This window comes from Macaca fascicularis, chromosome 16 (genome assembly GCF_037993035.2).
Source record: "Macaca fascicularis isolate 582-1 chromosome 16, T2T-MFA8v1.1".
Lineage (NCBI taxonomy): Eukaryota > Metazoa > Chordata > Mammalia > Primates > Cercopithecidae > Macaca > Macaca fascicularis.
The window spans coordinates 6,518,679-6,531,225 of NC_088390.1; the positions used below are offsets into that span (position 1 = coordinate 6,518,679).

The following is a 12,547-nucleotide window of genomic DNA, read 5'->3' on the forward strand; positions in this document are numbered from 1 at the left end:
GAGTCGCCAAAGTTGAATCCTCAGTCCCCACACTCCCTCCTGCCTCTCGCAGTGTGAGCATCTCACAGTGAGACGATGACTCTGATGTTTAACAATACATATTTCATGTACAGCGTGGTCCCTAAACACACGCCAACTACTTAATTGCCAGAGAAACCACTATCTGTCCCTGCACCAGAGGGGAAAGCTGGCTGTGTCAGACCAGCTCCTGGAAGCCTCCAACTTCTCGTCACTCTCCCAATTTGGGGCTCTCCTAAAGGATTTTTCAAGGATGAACCAGGAATGTTGAGATTTTTTTTCACCTTGCAAGCCTCACTAGAAGGTAGCTGCTTTTCTGAAGGATCATCTGTCAGCAAGGCTTTAAACATTCAGAGATTTCAATGGGCAGAGCCTTTGACCTAGTAACTCTTCCTCCAGGAGTCCATCCAAATATAATCACCCTAATATACACGCTAATGTTTATGCACAAAAATGTTCACTGTAGGGCTATTTATACTGCTAAGGAATTGGAAATAGCCAAAATGCCTAATTATAGGGATTAAGTAAACTGATCTCCATTCACTCGATATTATATTGCCATTAAGAATATTTATCAAGTATTTTTAATTATATCAGGAAAAGATCACAATGTAAAGGGTTTTTTTTTTTTTTTTTTTTTTAAGTAAAACGATCTTAAAAGCATGTAGAAGGAAATAGTCTCAATGTTAACAGTGAGACGATTGGCTTCCTCTGGGTGGTGAGATGATATATTTTCCAAATGTTGTAATGACCTCAAGGTACCACTTGGGTAAGGAGGAAGGAGAAAGAAAGAGGCTTTCCTTCCAATTGGGGTCCAAGTTCAATTAATTTGTAAGCTGAATTAATGTGCAGATAATGTGTTTAGCCCATATTGATGAGCATGTCTCTTCTAGAAAGGTAAAGGGTAGGCAGTTCTGTAGAGGAAACTGCCTGGCCCACAAACAAAAGTGTGTTGGATTAGAAAGCACTGAACGTGGGATAGGGAGACCAGAATGACATTCCCAGCTCTTCCCTTACTGGCCGCGTGACCCCTACTTGGCCCTCTCTTTCCCTGTGAGAAATAACAACGCACACCTAGGGTGACTCACAAAAAATAGTCACAGCCGTTATTCCACCAGGTTCTTAAAACCATGCAGTGAAGCAGGCTGGGCAGCATTTATCTTTTTGCAGAAGAAAAGCCGAGGCTCAGAAAAAGACGACTGTTCCCAGTCTCTCTGCAAGTCCGAGCAAGGCAGGGACAGGGACCAGGTTCCAGAGTCTCAGTACAGGGCTGATGGCAAGTAGCCTCGGTCCCTCAGTGCAGGGCCGACGATGAGTGGCCTCGGTCCCTCAGTGCAGGGCGGATGGCCAGTGGCCTCGGTCCCTCATTGCAGGGCTGACGGCGAGTGGCCTTGGTCCCTCAGTGCAGGGCGGATGGCCAGTGGCCTTGGTCCCTCAGTGCAGGGCGGATGGCCAGTGGCCTCGGTCCCTCAGTGCAGGGCGGATGGCCAGTGGCCTCGGTCCCAGCATTTCAATGCTTATCTATGGGCCCCCACGGAAGGGCCTGGGACATATGACTGGTCACAGCCCTCCCAGTTGACTCTGAGCCAAGGTCTTCTTGCTTCTGGGTGCTTTGACAGAATGCAAGCAGGGGACAGGGAGGGGCTACCTTGAGAGGAAGGCATGATGCTGGGTGATGGCCTCGCAGTCATAGGTGGAGGAGTCGCTCTGTTTCCGTGGCAACGGCCTCTTGGGCTCCTCATCCTCCAACCCACTGGAGATGTCAATGTTGCTTTTGCTGAGACGCTTGCTGCTGGCCAGGCTGCAATCTTCCTCCACCGCAACTGGGGTGTCCTTTGGGACCGAACAGGGGGCAGGAGAAAAAAGGACTGTTGTCACGGGAGACTCTGGGGCCCTGTCTCCTCCCCTCAAGCACAAACCAACCCCTTCATCCTAAGATGTGAGGGGCTACCCTTCTTCCAAAAGACACAGGAAGCCACGTCATAATCACGGTAGGATTTTAGGCATAGGCTCTCTCCCGCATCCACAGGATTGACATTCCCGCTGGGACGCTGGACGGCTGTCGAAGGAGCCAAATCCAGCTCTCCGGGCCTCAGTTTCCACACCTGTCATAATAATCCTCGGCTACTCTTATGGGATTAGGAATACACTTCTTCTTTTTCTTTTTTTTTTTTTTTCTTTTTTGAAACAGAGTCTCCCTCTGTCACCCAGGCTGGAGTACAGTGGTACGATCTTGGCTCACTGCAAACTCCGCCTCCTGGGTTTAAGTGATTCTCGTGCCTCAGCCTCCCGAGTAGCTGGGATTACAGGCGCGCACCACCATGCCCGGCTAATTTTTGTATTTAGTAGAGATGGGATTTCACCATGTTGGCCAGGCTAGTCTCAAACTCCTGACCTCAAGTGATCTGCCCAACTCGGCCTCCCAAAGTGCTGGGATTACAGGCATGAGCCACTGCGCCCAGCCGGATTATGATACACTTCTTTGTAACCTGGATGTCATGATGCCAACGTGAAGAACCAGCACTGTCTCCCTGAGGGGCGGGCCCTACCTCTGTGGGCACAGCCCTCCCGCAGTCTTGCCCCCTAGCCGTACCTGGGTGCTGCTGATGCTCCCCTTCCGGCTGCTGCTGGCAGGGCTGTCCCCTGAGGGCCCTGCACTGTAGCAGATGGCATCGAAGGCCAGGAGGCCCCCTACACAGTCCCCGATGAGACATACCTAGAAGAGATGCAGCTGGGACTGTAGGCCTGCCCATTGCTGACCCCTCACCCCACACCCAGCCAGAGCAGTGCTGCCTCCTCACAGGAGAATGAGAACTCGTTCTTGGGAGGCATTGAGAGAGCCCAATTGGGAAACAGTGTGCAAACTGGGGGGTCAGGGTTGACGTCGGCCCAGGTCAGCCCAAGGACGGGGAGAAGGCTATTCTCAGGGGTCAGACTTGGGCTGGAGAGCAGCATGGGCTCAGAATCAGAACTCAGACTGTTGGCCTCCGTTTTTCCATCTGTAAAATGAGGGCAAACTCAGAGATCTCAAAAGCCGACTTTGAGCTCCGAGGCTGATTCGAGAACAGCCTGGCCTTGTTCTTTTCAGTAGATTCCAGCCTCTGTCCCAGGCAGGGGCCGGAACGGGGGAGGGGAGAGGAGGGGAGGGCGGGCTGTCCTACCTGCCCACTGAAGCCGATCCCATCGGAGGACTTCAGGAACTCTCTGTAGACCTGGTTGGCTCGCTCGATGACGGTGGCGACAGCGTCCTGGTACTGCGGGGAGGAGATGGCCAACAGGGGAAGGGCGGCCAGAGGGACGTGGTCCTGGCTGCTGCTGAGGCAGCCCTCATCGTGGCTGTAGGGGTTCAGGCTGCAGACAGGGGGCCCAAGGTGAGCCCAGCCAGGATCGGGCAGGTTGGCAGGTTTGGGGCTGAGAATCAGGCAGAAGAGAGCGCGTACTGGCCCGGAATTGGGCTCCCGGGACCCTTCAGGAAGACCCAGGCGGGAGCCTGGTGACACAGAACACAGGCAGTGTGGGGAGGAGAGGGGAAGAGGATTCAAGCCTACGCTGACTCCCTGTGTGTCCTTCCTGTGTTGGCCATGGGTGTGGGTCCTGGGGTCCCTGTGACTGTGGTCTCTATTGCCCTCTTCTGCATGGCCCCAAAGGATACCCCAATCATAGAGGAAGAAGTCAGCTGAGGAGTCAGCTAGTGTGGAACATATCATCATGGCAGACTTCCTGGAGGAGGTGGGGCTTGAACTAGGCCTCATGGAAGGCTTTGAAGAAGCTGGGAAAGGAGGAGACAGGGCATGCCAGGCTTGGGGTTCACATGTTGGCCACAGCTTGGAGCTGGGCACACGGCTACAGACATGATGTGTTCACTGTGTCACTGGGAGAAGATCAGAGCTTTCATTAGCTTTGCAGAAAGTTCTGTGACCCCAGAGGGGGCTGAGAGCCTGCCCAACAGTGTCCAGTCAGCAGATTGTCCAGACTTTGCATTGGTGCCCTCAACTCCCTACCTTCCCACTAGGAAATGCCTCCCTCTCTGGGCAGCTCAGACTCACTTGAGACCAGTGCCTCCGAGTCACCTGCCCCTGCCTCTGCCCCAACCTCTGCTTCTGTTCCCTGGGGCTTCCGACCCAGGTGCATTGTCGGACCTGGCTGGTTAGGAAGGACCATAGCGGGAGGCTGGGAACTCTCCACCCCTGTCCAGAGCCTGCCCTTCCCCCTTAGCCCAAGCTCAGGCTGATGGAGCCCAATGCAGATCCCACTGGCACTCGACAGAATCTGGGGCAGGTGACAGGGCTCGAGCACTCTCAGCAGGTGGCAGAGTCCTCGTGGTGTACAAGGTTGGCCCTGTCAGCCATTCCTCATCTCCAAAGAACACAAATTAGAGGAAACAGGCCTCGATTGCAGCGGAGAGATTTTAATTAGCTGAGAAAGAGCTCCCTCCCAGCCGTGATTACGGGGTGATGAATGGCCCTGGCAAGGAGCTGCCTGGGGGAGAACTAAGCTCCCTCCTGCCGGCCCGCGAATGGCTGGGCCATCCGTCTTCCTGGAGATAGAGGTGACCCAGCTCTGGAGGTCAGATGTCCTGGGTACAGGTAGAGGGGTTCCTGAGATGGATGATGAACTTGCACAGTGAAGTCCTGGACTGGCAGAGTGACAAGGGAACATGCTATGCCACCAGCTAGGCAGTGAGCAGGTGTCAGAGATGCAGATTCCGGGGCACCTCCCTCCTGAATCAGCCACCGCCCGGGGGAGGCCTGGACATCTCGCAGTTTAACAAGAATCACACCAGGGATTTGGGCAATTAGCCAGGTTGCGGAATTACGGACCTAATCTCCTTCCTTCCTTCCAACTCTGATGGAGATCTGCCCGCAATTCCTGGTGGTGTCCAAGGAATGCAGATAAATCAGAGTCTCTGACTTTCCCCCTATCCAGAGGGGGAAAAGGAAGGCCCAGGGAAGGGAAGGGGCTTGCCCATGCTCTCTCCCAACCAGCTGGAAGCTCCAGGGCAGGGGACTCTGGCCCTCCCCGCACGGAGCCCTCCTCAGAGCCACATCTGACTGAGAACAGTGGCTCCCATTCTCCTGGGGAATCGGGGGTGCGGTGTGCCCCACACACCTGGCACCCTGCTAGGGGCCTCTTCCCACCTTCCCCAGCTCCGGAGCCCCAGGGTATGAGGGCCCTGCCTGAGGGCTGGGCTCTGCAGCGGCCCCAAGTCTCTGGCAGGGTCCTGTGAGGGGGAGAGGCACAATGGAGGTGCAGAGGCCTCCCTCCTGCCCCCGACTGAAAGTTCCCAGCTGCCAGCCCCAGCGATCTGCCAAATACCTACAGGATTTGGGCCCTGCAGGCATTTGGGTCATTTTTTACACATATGACTGCTGAGAATCTAGGTATCCACTCGGCCCAGGCACTTACTTTTAGCTAGTTCAACAGGACAGGTAGGCGGGGAGCACTGCAGTCCTCAGGGCCTAGAGCAGTGGGTGGAGCTCCCAGAGGCCCCACACCCTGGAGGTCCCCTCAGTTTGTCCCCCACAGGTACCAGGGCCCACAGTGGGCAAGGATATGCCAGCGTCAGCAGTGAGCAAGCTACCCGGTGCTCAGCCAGCCCTTCTGTGCACACATCCGTCCCTCCTTTCTCCCCACCAGCTGGGTTCCCTACTGCGAGCTGGAAGTCTCCCTCCCCAGCCCACTCTCCACCTGCAGAGAGAGCCCCTCTTCCAGCCAGGAGGAAGATGATGTGAGTGACAGCTAGCATCCCCGAGGCTGGCATCCCCATGGTTAGCATCTCCGAGGCTGGCATCCGCATGGCTAGTATCCCTGAGGCTAGCATCGCATCTCCAAGGCTGGCATCCCCATGGCTAGATCCCCACAGCTAGTATCTCCAAGGCTGGCATCCCCATCGCTGGATCTCTAAGGCTGGCATCCCTATGGCTAGTATCCCCAAGCTTGGCATCCCCATAGCTAGTATCCCCGAGGCTAGTATCCCTATGGCTAGATCCCCACAGCTGGCATCACCAAGGCTGGCATCCCCAAGGTTAGCATCCCCAAGGCTGGCATCCCCAAGGTTAGCATCCCCAAGGCTGGCATCCCCATAGCTAGTATCCCCAAGGCTAGTATCCCCATGGCTGGATCCCCACAGCAGGCATCCCTAAGGCTGGCATCCCCATGGCTAGTATTCCCAAGACTAGTATCCCCAAGGCTGGCATCCCCATGGCTGGATCTCTAAGGCTGGCATCCCTATGGCTAGTATCCCCAAGCTTGGTATCCCCATAGCTAGTATCCCCGAGGCTAGTATCCCCATGGCTGGATCCCCACAGCTGGCATCCCTAAGGCTGGCATCCCCAAGGCTAGCATCCCCAAGGCTGGCATCCTCAAGGCTAGTATCCCCGAGGCTAGTATCCCCATGGCTGGATCCCCACAGCTGGCATCCCTAAGGTTGGCATCCCCAAGGCTGGCATCCCCGAGACTGGCATCCCTATGCACTTTCTACGTTTTGGACACTGTGTTGAGTGCTTCACACACATTAGCACACAGACTCTTCACAGCCACCCTGAGAGGTTATTTACTAAGGCTACCTTCATTGTATAGATTAGGAAACTGAGATAAGGAGAGGTTCAACACGTTCCCCTGATCACACAGCCAGGATTCAGATCCATGCGGCCTGAGAGCCCACACACTTAGCCATGGTATGCAAACCCAAAAGTCACTGCTCCAGGAAGTCCTCTCTGGCCTTTCTCGGAGAGCCCACAGTGCCCTGTTCCTCCTCCATCACAGCACTGTGATATCATGAGGTAGACAGATAGATCAGATAGATAGATAGATAGATAGATAGATAGATAGATAGATAGATAGATAGACAGACAGAGATAATGGATGGATGGATAGATGGATGGATAGAGTGATGAGGATGGACGGATAGATGGACGGATGGATGGATGGATGGATGAATACCTAGATAAATAGAAAGAGAGAGAGAGAGAGAGAGAGAGAGAGAGAATAGATAGATAGGTTTGTCCAAAGTTCCTGGCTCCCGTAGCCGTTGTTATAATGTTGGGGCATTTAGGCCTTGGAAAACAGAATCAATCTCTCTCTCTCTCTCTCTCTGACATTCTCCTGCCCTCCTTTAATTCTCTCCCCAGGCAGGAACTTTCCCCCACCTTTCTGTCTTGGAGCTGGCTGTGAAGAAATTCTCTGACCTCCCTTGTTGGATTGAGGTCAGGAGACCCTCGTTTCAGGGGGGTCCTGCCCCATACCGAGGAGGAAGGAATGCTGTGGAGAGGCCAAGAAGCATCTGAGCAGACAGGCCCTGCGGGGTTTCCCCACTCGGCCTGAATGTCAGACCCTTTTTGTCCAACCACATATCTACGTTGTCAGTCATGCCTGGCCAGTGACACCTCCATTCAAGAGACAAAAGGACAGGAGAGCTTCCAGAGAGCTGAACGTGTGGAGGTTTCTAGAGGCCGGCACACCTAGGGAAGCTCCACGTCCCTTCTCCCATACCTCACCTTATGCCTCTCTTCATCTGTATCCTTTATAATAAACCAGTAAATGTGATTCAGCATTTTCCTGAGTTCTGTGAGCCCATCTAGCAATTAATTGAACCCGGTGACAGGGTTGCGAGAACCCCAGCTGGAAGCTGTGCTGTCAGCAGTGCAGGTAAAACAAACTGGGGCACGGTATCGGTGTCGGAAGTTTGGGGCAGTCTTGTGGGACCAAGCTCTCACCCCGTGGATCTGATGCTATCTGCAGGTAGACAGTGGCGGAATTGAATTGGAGGGCACCCAGCTGGTGCCCACAGCAGAACTGACTGCTTGGTATACACGGAAACAGCCCCTCACATGTGGCCCCGGAAGTATCCTGTGTGGACTGTTACGGTGTGAGAGCAAAGGAGAAACACCATTCGTGTTTTTCAGATTCCTACTTGGCTGCGACTGTGTGGCCGAGTTTGACTCCTGTCTCCATGGGCTGGGCAACCCTGGGGGAAACTGCTCAACCTCTCGACACTCAGTGTCTTTATCTGGGCCAAACAGAGCAGGCTTGTTGAACACAGGAAGTGCCTCAAGATTTCACAGGACCCCGGCACACCCAGGCCCAGGCGGAGGACTCTTCCCAACACCTTCCACCAGGGATGCTTGTGTTTCATCAGGATCTGACATCCTGGAGAGTCCCTGCAGGTACCCACCGGCCCATGGGGTCCATGTTGTGGGGGAAGCCCCTCCACGTAGTCCCCCCACTAACCCCAACCAGTCCAAACAAGCAGAAATGGACTCACTGAGAGACGAGCGAGAAAGCCTCAGAGCAGATGGCAGGACAGGGGACGAACTTGATGAGGATGTGGCCCAGGGCAGCAGGGAAGTGGGCTCGTGTGACCTTCTCCAGCACGGAGCTGAAGGTGTGGATGTCGGCTGCCTTGCAGGACGGGTCCCCGGCACCCGTGTCCAGGATGTTTCCCCCGTGCAGGACCAGCAGGAGGACATGCGTCTTGCAGGAGCGCTGCGGGCAGCCTTCCTGAGAGCCAAGGCGGTTGGGATACAGAAAGAGAAAGGCGGCTGGGGTAGGGGGAGGCACACAGGGACACACACACACAGGGACACACACAGGGACACACACGCACATGCTCACACACACGGGGAGACTGAGGCCAGAGAAGCAGGCACTATGTCCAGCCTGTCTTTTTTTTTTTTTTTTTTTTTTTTTGAGACGGAGTCTCGCTCTGTCGCCCAGGCTGGAGTGCAGTGGCGCAATCTCGGCTCACTGCAAGCTCTGCCTCCCAGGTTCACGCCATTCTCCTGCCTCAGCCTCCCGAGTAGCTGGGACTACAGGCACCCGCCCCTGCGCCCGGCTAATTTTTTCTATTTTTAGTAGAGACGGGGTTTCACCATGGTCTCGATCTCCTGACCTTGTGATCCGCCCACCTCGGCCTCCCAAAGTGCTGGGATTACAGGCGTGAGCTACCACGCCCGGCCGTCCAGCCTGTCTTAACTGCAATCTGAGGAGTAGTCTCAGCTCGAATACCCCCCGCTGTGTGACAGAACCTCAGGGGCACTCAGAGTGAGGGAAGGACACGGGCTGCCAGGAGGGATGGCAGGGCAGGAAGAGTCCCAAGAGACGCTTCCTGTTCATACGGGAACCCAAAGCCCAGGGAAGGACACGGACCCACCCAGGGTCACACAGCAAGTCAGATGAAGAGCTGGAAGAAAATGAGGCCGCTTATTATCCAAGGGCCGTTCCTAAAATCCCGGCCTCCGAGGCGGGCCCAGACGCCCTCCGAAACCCAGCCCACCTCGCTGTCTTCGTGGATCTCGATGCTTCCCTGGGCCGGGAACCTCTGTCTTCTCAAGGAAACCCGGTACAGTTCTCCTGCAGAGGGAAAGGAGAGCTCAGCATCCTCAGGTGATCAGACACTCCCTGGGCCCAGCTGGCTCTAAAGGTGAGGCCTTGGCTTACATCATAGGTGAGCTCAAGTTAGTTAGAGTCTGGAGCTAGGAAGAGTCACCCCATCCAGGCCCTGCCTCTGAGACCCACACAACATGAAGCCCTTTCTCCTCACAAGGAAAGGGAGGGTGGCAGAGTGAGGCCGTCGCGGATGGTGCTCCTGAAAGGAGGGGCTTCCTCGAAAGGAGCCAGCCTGCGTTTCTCCACCACAGACAGCAGCAAGGCTGAGTGCCGCCCGGCGACTTCCACTGCCAGTTACTGACGGCGATCTGAGCCAAACCTCCCGCTGAGAACAACTCGAATTGCTGGTGTGATGGCAAATTGTATGCACCCTCTCTTGACGGGGCTGAGAGGTGCCCAGAGAGCTGGTAAAACACACTCTCTGGGTCTATCTGTGAGGTGTTTGGGGAAGAGGTTGGCATTTGAAGCAGTGAACGAAGGTGATCTGCCCTGCCAAGGCGGGTGGGCACCGTGCAGTCCGTGAGGGTCTGAGTAGAACAAAGAGGTGCAGGGAGGGAGGATTCACTCTTCTCAAGCTCCAGATTTCCATCTCCTGCCTCACACATCAGCACATCCGCTTCTCTGGCCTTGGGACTTGAACTGGGATTCATGCCATTGTCTCGCCTGGTTCTCCGGCCTTTGGGCTTAGGCTGGAACTACACCACAGGCTTTCCTGAGCCTCCCAACTTCCAGACAGCGGATCAGGGAACCTCTCAGCCTCCATCATCACAAGAGACAGTCCCTCATAATAAGTCTCTTCTTTCTTTTTCTTTCTTTCTTTTTTTTTTGACGGAGGTTCACTCTTGTTGCCCAGGCTGGAGTGCAATGGTGCAATCTCAGGTCACCGCAACCTCCGCCTCCCAGGTTCAAGCGATTCTCCTGCCTCAGCCTCCCGAGTAGCTGGGATTACAGGTATGCGCCACCACACCTGGCTAATTTTGTATTTTTAGAAGAGACGGGGTTTCTCCATGTTGGTCAGGCTGGTCTCAAACTCCTGACCTCAAGTGATCTGCCCGCCTCGGCCTCCCAAAAGGCTGGGATTACAGGCACGAGCCACCATGCCTAGCCAATAAGTCTCTTTTTATACATCTGTGTATATATCCTTTCAGTCGGTTTCTCTAGAGAACCCTAATACAGCTGGATAAATACTTTCGCCGGGCGCGGTGGCTCAAGCCTGTAATCCCAGCACTTTGGGAGGCCGAGACGGGCGGATCACGAGGTCAGGAGATCGAGACCATCATGGCTAACACGGTGAAACCCCGTCTCTACTAAAAAATACAAAAAAAAAAACTAGCCGGGTGAGGTGGCGGGCGCCTGTAGTCCCGGCTACTCGGGAGGCTGAGGCAGGAGAATGGCGGGAACCCGGGAGGCGGAGCTTGCAGTGAGCTGAGATCCGGCCACAGCACTCCAGCCTGGGTGACAGAGCGAGACTCCGTCTCAAAAAAAAAAAAAAACTTTCAAAATATGTGTGTGTGTGTGTGTTTGTGTGTGTGTATATATATATATATATATATTTGAAGTTATCAGAGAGATAATAGAGCCTTGAATTACGGGACCACTTTCTAGGGAAGGCAGACTCCCAGAGAGGTAAGGTCAGCATTTGAAACCCTCTTGGTATCCCCCATGAGCTTTAGGGTGAAGCTGGCCTTTGCCAGAAATCTCTCCTTGCTCCTCTCAGCAGCCTGGGCTCAACACCTCCTCCTTCAAGAAGTCCTTCTTCGCTCCCAGCCCTCCCTGAGCTCTCATTTCCCTCACACAGAATTCAGTAAACCACAGCCATGGACCAAATCTGCCCCACTGCCTGTTTTTTGTAAATAAAGTTTTATTGGAACACACTCAGGCTCCTTCATTTACAGATTGTCTATGGCAGGCGGCTTTTGTGCCATAGGAGCGGAGCAGTCACAGCAGACACCTTACAGCTTACAAAGCTGGAAATATTTATTATCTGGCCCTTTCCAGAAACGCTTGTCAACCCCTGATCTAACACCTACGCCCCTGAATGTCATGACATTGGACTCCTGGGTGGAGACACTTCAAAGCATCCAACGGCCACCCCCGAGCCCCCACCCAAATGATACCTGCCGCTCTGAGGACTCCTTCCTGCCTCCAGGCTGCCTTCAGCTCCTCTCCTTCCTCTCCCGTGAGATGGATGCTACCTCCCGTGTGTGGCTAAAACCTACAGCCAAGCTGAACCACCTGTTTGTCTTCAGGGAGGAGGAACTGGCTCATCTCTCTCTTAAAGTCGCAGGTTCTAGATAAAGATGGTCCTTGCCTTCTTCACACCCCCCGCGCCCCCACCACAGCCTGCTGCTCCCCTCTAGGAGTCACGTCTGGGGAGGGTACTTCCGGGGGCTTTGTGGGCAACGCTAGGCACCCTGTCAACATCCCCTCACCACGACCAGCCCCAGGGGAGGGTACCTCTACAAGGAACTGCACATGAGAAGCTTTTCTCAGCAGGGAAGAGCATTTCTGAAATATCCAGTCCTCCCAGACACAATCCCAGTCAAAGGGTAACTGCTTTATGAGCTCCGAGCTGCCCACACAGACAGGAAATTGTTTCCTAAATGCAGGAGGAGGGAAAACCCATCCTGGGGCCCGGCTGTGCCCAGCACTTCCTAGTTCTTCCCACTGGCTCAGCTCTCCTGCCTAATTTCTAACTTACTAAAGACGTTGCCCTGGGCTTGGCTAGAGGAGACCCAGGCTCTCCCCTCAGGACAGGATGATAACACAAGACAACAGTAATGGCTCAGCTTTATTAAGCACTTATTATGTCCTGGGCGCTATGTGCTTTACATGATTCATCCTGTCTGGTCCCCGCAATTTCTCTCTGAGTCTGAATGGTCTTGTAATTAGCCCCATTTTACAGATGAGCAAACCGAGACTCAACCTACGTCACCTGCCCCAAGTACCTTAAAGGTTCAAGCCCAGGTCTGCCGCTGCCAGGCCCGTTTCCACCCCATGAACTAGCACCAGGAGGGAGATGGTCTGAGTGTGGCTTCCCTGAGACAAAGCGCTCATGCTTCATGGTGTGTGCAGCTGTGTGTGCGACTCTGGGGCAGGCTGTGAGTCAAGAAGAACAAGGAGTGACGGCAGGGCTGAGGTT

The 12,547-nt window shown here is 54.5% G+C and overlaps 1 protein-coding gene across 2 annotated transcripts in view; it reads right to left on the minus strand.

The window, feature by feature from the left end:
• Positions 1–12,547, minus strand: part of PITPNM3 (PITPNM family member 3) — a 107,594-nt gene that overhangs the window by 24,501 nt on the left and 70,546 nt on the right. For both annotated transcript variants that reach the window (XM_045375501.3, XM_045375499.3), the window contains 5 exons: positions 9,293–9,369; positions 8,282–8,517; positions 3,180–3,369; positions 2,612–2,734; positions 1,667–1,851 (listed from right to left, as the gene is read on the minus strand). In XM_045375501.3, the coding sequence (XP_045231436.2) occupies positions 1,667–1,851; positions 2,612–2,734; positions 3,180–3,369; positions 8,282–8,517; positions 9,293–9,369 (811 nt within the window). The remainder of the gene's footprint in view (positions 1–1,666; positions 1,852–2,611; positions 2,735–3,179; positions 3,370–8,281; positions 8,518–9,292; positions 9,370–12,547) is intronic.